The following is a 6,225-nucleotide window of genomic DNA, read 5'->3' as shown; positions in this document are numbered from 1 at the left end:
GTTTTGGACACAGCCTAGGTTTCCATTCTCGGCAGGTTTCTAAGGTTCTTCTTCTACATATTTCAAAAGCTGTTAAACAACTGAGTGATGCACTACTGCTACTAGTGGTGAGAAAGCGTATTGCACCTTATTCAAAATCAATGCAGTCCCATGGCTCTCTGCGGCCCAAAGTTAAAAACTGTTGTTGTTTTGAGGCCCTCAAGGTGTGGGCCACGGCCTATGGGTTGAGAATCTCTGGACTAGACTGAACCTAATGTGGAAATTGGATATTTGACCTGCAGCTAAGGCTGTCTCGATAATCAATTAATCAGTTAATCGAATGATTAATTAAACTGAGGTCGATAAATTTCATTTGCCTGCTTGTTTGTTTTCTTCGTGTTTCCCTCTTTTCTGCTCTTTGGCATAGGGAGGAGTGAACTCTCCTGTCATGTTTGCCAGGCTTCATTACCTTTGTATCACGAGAGCCTCGTGAACATTTAGCTAGAGGAACAGCTTTGGTTTTCTTTCTGCYGGCGACGCCTCAGGACGGTCTCACCGTGCTTAACCTTGGGTTTACAGAGACTTGTTTATTTAACACTACGTAAATTTCATAAACTTCATAAGCAGCGCACGAGTCACCGCATGCCACAATTATTTCCTGAAGCCAGAGGAAGAATCAAAGAATAAATTGAGCTGGCTTGGATAGAAGTGGGTAGCGATGTTATAGCTTCAGCACCTGTTGTTGTGTGGTGTTTTCCAAATCTCCCGTCTTTATGCAAAAAAAATTTCATAAACTTTACGGAGTGTGGGGCTGGTATTATTATATTAGTTTAAAAAGGTCCCCAAACATTATCGTTTATTGTGTTAATTTTTGTTACTGTGACAGGMCTACCTGCAGTGCACCTCAGTCATAMAAGTGAGAACAWAATTGTAATTTGATTTWTTTATTTTTTGCTTTTTAAAGGTAAGATCAAAGTGGCACCCATTGATTGTAATTTTCTAATTATCTGAAAATAACTAAACAAAACTAAATGCTTATCACTGAATATAAACAATGGTGTAAACAGAAAAAAATGTCYTAATGTGTACAAACAAATCTATAAAATAAAGACAACAACGTCACTTTTCCATTTGAAGTTATAATGCTGCAGCTAAAAGAKAGATGGGGTTCATGCTTTGATCCGTTTAAAAATAAATGCTTCTTTGATAAGACTCGTGTGCTAATGTGTATTTTAGTTGGACAAGTCTACCTCTGTTTCCAGACTSTCCTTTGGCTGTTGATGAATATTCAAATGTCCTTTCAGTCAGAGGACATAATTAAACAAATCACATAAATATTCATTGCTGTTAGTATTTTCTGTTTAGCTTCAGACACAAATAAATTWACATGTATCAGTTTTTAGTTATTGTTTGAATTCAAATTCATGCAAAATGATGGGCTTTGGAAATATTTCTTCCAACATCGTGTTTTTCTTTCAGCTACATTSAAGCTATTTTAAAACAGCCTTTTTTTCCATGCTAGCATCTTTAGCAGCTGTAAAATCATTTCCTTCCACTGCTGCGTTGTTGTTAAAACTGGGACATCAGCTGTGTGGCGCAATGCATGATGGGAGTGATGCTGATGTAGGGCACACAGCCGAGAGAGAGCGAGAGAGAGAGAGAGAGAGAGGGAGAGAGAGACTCGCTGCGATCTGATTGGCTCATATGCAATCATTCACAGGACTGGTATTGTTGAGGCGTTGGACTTTTTAAACACAAGTAGCTTTATTAGTTTGAACGCAGCCTTTAAAGTTAAACAGATTTATTTATAAGGTGATGTTTGAATCTGACACATGCATGTGTCTGCATGTGCGCCATTATTTAATGTTTTATGATTCATAAATGTAAAATCATATCATTGGGTGTAAACTGGGGTAATAAAAACAATATGTTTTCCCAATCGTTGCATTTTTATAGTAATAAAATTCACAGAAACTAATCTTAAAAATGTCATTTTAATAATGAGCGTGGCATGTTCTAGACCAGTACTGAGGTTTATCACCGCTTATATCACCATCACAGTATTTAATATTGTACAGCTCTGTGTTAAACTAAGAAGGATCCTTAAATGTATACATGTTGAGAAACCTGCAGGCTCAAATTGTTTTTACATGGACTATTTCACAGATACCGTTTAGCGACGCCCACCGGAAGCAGCGCGCAGTAGTTTGTGGGATTGTTTGGGGGCAAACAAAAGAAAAGTAAATGATGGGACAGGTTATAAAAGTTTAAAGTTTGGATTGTTGCGCATTTTAAAATGTTTATTTTGGTTTGTGAGGTACCAACTTCTAATCAGAAAAAGGACAAACTCGTGCAGAACTTTTACCTGCTCAAATGTTGGAATTAGTGCCTAAAATAGCAACCTAGAGATGCAAAATAGAGGTAAGGTCATACTGCTGTGCAATATTTTCACTCTTAATATAATATAGTAGTTACTATATATTATACTATACATAGTATGGCACTATATTAAATATATTATCAGAGAAAATCCCAGTATATAGTGAACATATTAACAGCATTAGGACCGGTGGGGCTGGGTGATAAACATTTAATCTAAATATAATCTTGAGGCAGGCTGACCTATGATTTATTAAATTCTGAGTGTAAAACATCCTTTTAGCCACACATCAAATTTGGCTTAAATATAAATTCAAAATACGTATTTTTGTTTTAACAGTGGTAAATGCATTTGTTATTGTGATCTGTAGCTTTCTGTATGGTGTTTATTATTGTTAAATAAACTGTACACCATTATATGGTCAAGTTTTTTTAGATAGTTCATACCTATATTTTTAATGTTAAGTGGTCAAAACGATCTGTAGTCAGGAGATGTGATATGCAGCCCAGATCGCTGTAAACCACGTCAACATATTTAGCACAAGATCAACTAGACTATCTTGTGTTTTCATTATTCTAAATCTTTAAACTTGTTTTCATGTATCTGATCATTATTGCACATATACACATGTAAAACACAGTACACCRCCCGTTTTCAGTCTTTTAATTCACACACCRGCACCRGATGCCCCCAAACTRGACCAYGATGCTTTGCGCTWGGYAAAGATGGTGGTATCCGTGAAATAGTCCATCGGAAAGACAAACGTCTAAATTAGTTTCTGTAAAGACACACACAGACACACCAGCGTGTGCATACTCCACTCCGTTCACTCCACAGACATGCACACTTATGGGTGTATGCATATCTGTTGAACTGCTTCTGCACGTAAGCTTCATTCTTACTCTTCCCCCCCTCACTCCCCTTAAGCAGTTGGACTTTTCCGACCCCCCAAAGGAAAGGGAGGGTAAGAGCRCGCAGGACTCTGCTTGGGGGAATTCGCTGGCCGACGACTGCAAGGTAGTTGGATGATCAGCGCCGCTGCTCTGGCTGCGGTCGGCACGGTTTCATGTGTGCATGTGTGTGGGCTTCAGTGCCGTAGCTTCCTCTTCTGTCAGAAGCATCTYGTCACATGTCGTGCTTTTCTAGACCCCACCTCGGAGCCACATTCAACCATGGGCTGTCTGAAGGAACTGACTATGGACGTGTTCAAGTCGGCGACAGCTTGGTTSMATCTGGCTTCTTGTTTGTGTGTTTTATATTTGCTTTTTTATTTTAGTTCATTCACACATTTATAACATTAGTGATCATTTCCACTGTGTGCTAACACATAGCTAGTTTTCCTCCACTTACTGCTGTAGGTTTGGACCAGTGGACTTTTGTTTTAGTAGGTTTTTAATTTCAGCTTCTTCTTTAGCAGTTTCTGTGGATTTGTGTTTGTAGATTTAAAACGATAGCTTCTCTGTTGTTTTGATGTTGTGTTTCTGATATTGTGTTAAGCCCTCTGCAGCTTGTGTAGTGATGTTTTGTGTTTGTGTGTTGTTCACGTTGTTTCCTATTGGATCTGATGTGATGTGGACACTATCCTCAACTCATGAGTTTTTTTTATTCTCCAATTTCACCAAAACATTTCCACTTTGTGTTAGACTTAAATGTTTAAGCTCGTTCTCCTGGTTTCATTAATTTTTCTACAGAAAATGAAAGAGTTGGAAAGAAGAATTGGGAGTTTTGAGTCAATCCTGTTTTGTTTTCATCTGTTCACACCTCATATTTAACAGTTTTGTTGTGTCCTTTCACATTTTGTGTCCTAACTTAGTAAGTTGTCCTGTAGATTTTCTTGTGATCAAATATTTTGTTTGATTTTCATTTTAGATCTAGTTCACTTAGGGTGTTTTAAATGTTTTGAAGGACTCTAAAAGTCCCTGTAAGTAAGTCTGTTTTTCACTTTAGGATGAACTCTCAGGCTTCACCAGCTCAAAGTCGGCCGCCCAGATGTCCACCTCAGACATGGAGAGGGAAGATGGGAAGAGTAAGAGCACAGAGGTGCAGGCTGCACCGGGAACCAGAACCATATCAGTCGGTAGATTAAAAGTTTTCAGCGTTTTCCCTCTGAGTTTCTGGTCTTGTGGTGGTGGAGTGGTCAACAAGACAAATGATTCAAGTTTTTATTTATTTATAGGATAATTTTTTATTGCTACTTGATACAGTGAGCTTGTTTTCAGCCTATCTTCTCATGCAAGCTTTGTGATTTGTGCAGGTTTGCCTGAAAATGAGGAAAATTCAGATGTAAAAGACATAATTGAGTCCACCCCTGAGCTGGACATGGAGCTCATCGCATACAAACCCTGCAGGTAGAACCAGGAGCAAAGGCAGGTCTGATTCAGTTTCGMTGTACGCCTTAGCATCACCTCAGTTGCTTTTACTCTTTCAGCACTCCTACCAAAGGCATTGAAAACATGGCGTTTGACCGGAACACAGACTCCCTGTTTGAGGAGCTGTCCTCTGCAGGAACTGGGCTCATTGGGGACGTGGATGAAGGGGCCGATCTGCTCGGTGAGTAAAAACTGGACTGAGTTTAACTTTGAATCCATYATTTTTACAATAAAAAATAAAATTTTATCTTGTTTATTTATATATAAAATTAATCTTTTTGTAGTCATTTGTTATGGTATGCACAATATTGTTTTTCAAAGAATCACTTTTTTTGGCTTACTTTAAATGGTGATTAAACTAACAATAGAAAAGCACAAGTTTATATTTGCTTAACATGAAAACTTTGCATTTGTTTAGTGCAGTTCAGAAGTTTTACAGCAAACATTTACAGGGTCCTTAAAAAGTCTTAAATTTACATATCTAAAATTAAGGCCTTAAAACGTCTTAAATTTGATAAAAAATGTGCAAGTTGGTCTTAAATTTGTTACTCAAAGGTCTTAAATTTTGTCGGGCAGAAGCGATTAAAGTTCACCGTCTCCCCCGGCCGTCTCTGCAGCGCATTTCCTGTTGAGAAAAGAAAAAAACAAAAAGTGTTGTGATGGATTAACTGATGCTTCTTTCAAACAATAAAAAGAACCAGAGTCACAGTTTTAGCCAATCAGAACAGAGCAGGGTGGGTCCTGCTGTCTGAGCGGGTACTGCAGGTGAGGTAAACAGAGTGAATCGGACTTTTGCAAGGACTTTTTTTTTTTTTCGACCCGCTACCAGAACCACCCGCCCCGCATGAAGGTAAAGTTATGTAATAAATTATTAAATGTCTAAGCATTAAACGTATATGTTCACGTGTAACCAGTTCGCTGCAGCCGAGCAGATGCTGAGCTGTTATACCGTTACTTCAGCCCGTCCTCCAGAACCGAGCCCCGACCTGCCTGGTCTTTTTTATCTAAAGTCTAACTTTGTGTTAAACGCCAGGTTAAACGTTGTTGTGTTCAGAGCGTCGTAGTTATTCTAAAGACATGCAACTTGCGCGCATGAGAGCGAGCACGTCACAGTTGGAGCGCACTCATCCTGCGTGTCCCATGGTGAGACAGAAGTTGTAGCTGCTTCAGGTAATAAACAGTAACGATAAAATATGAATATTTGTAGACTCCAGATCACAGCAAAGACGTTTGTCTAAGTTTAAATTKAATTTTCCCTCAAACTCGTGAAGAACAAGTTAATTCTGCAAAATGTTTTAACAACAATGAGGTCTTTTGTCTGTTTGGATGTGATAAACTTTTATTATTTTTAGAACCATACTACTAACTGAACTGTGATAAATAAAATTCATAAAAGATCAAATATGAAAATTAAATAGTATGACTGATTGTCACTAGAAATAGAAAACCTTTGAACATAACAGGTCACAAGTTGCCTTCTAGAAGGATGTCAAATCA

At 38.2% G+C, this 6,225-nt stretch overlaps 1 protein-coding gene across 8 annotated transcripts in view; it reads left to right on the top strand.

Annotated features, from left to right (window-relative positions):
- Positions 1 to 6,225, top strand: part of spag9a (sperm associated antigen 9a) — a 35,461-nt gene that overhangs the window by 10,204 nt on the left and 19,032 nt on the right. For 5 of the 8 annotated variants that reach the window (XM_014012483.1, XM_014012481.1, XM_014012482.1 and 2 more), the window contains exons 6-9: positions 3,287 to 3,376; positions 4,307 to 4,436; positions 4,614 to 4,707; positions 4,788 to 4,909. In XM_014012483.1, the coding sequence (XP_013867937.1) occupies positions 3,287 to 3,376; positions 4,307 to 4,436; positions 4,614 to 4,707; positions 4,788 to 4,909 (436 nt within the window). The remainder of the gene's footprint in view (positions 1 to 3,286; positions 3,377 to 4,306; positions 4,437 to 4,613; positions 4,708 to 4,787; positions 4,910 to 6,225) is intronic. The other 3 variants (XM_014012484.1, XM_014012479.1, XM_014012485.1) reach the window with 3 other exon arrangements.

The sequence above is a fragment of the Austrofundulus limnaeus genome, unplaced genomic scaffold (genome assembly GCF_001266775.1).
Source record: "Austrofundulus limnaeus strain Quisiro unplaced genomic scaffold, Austrofundulus_limnaeus-1.0 Scaffold91, whole genome shotgun sequence".
NCBI lineage: Eukaryota > Metazoa > Chordata > Actinopteri > Cyprinodontiformes > Rivulidae > Austrofundulus > Austrofundulus limnaeus.
Note: the sequence above shows the minus strand (reverse complement) of the source record. Positions and strands in the feature narration are given on the sequence as shown.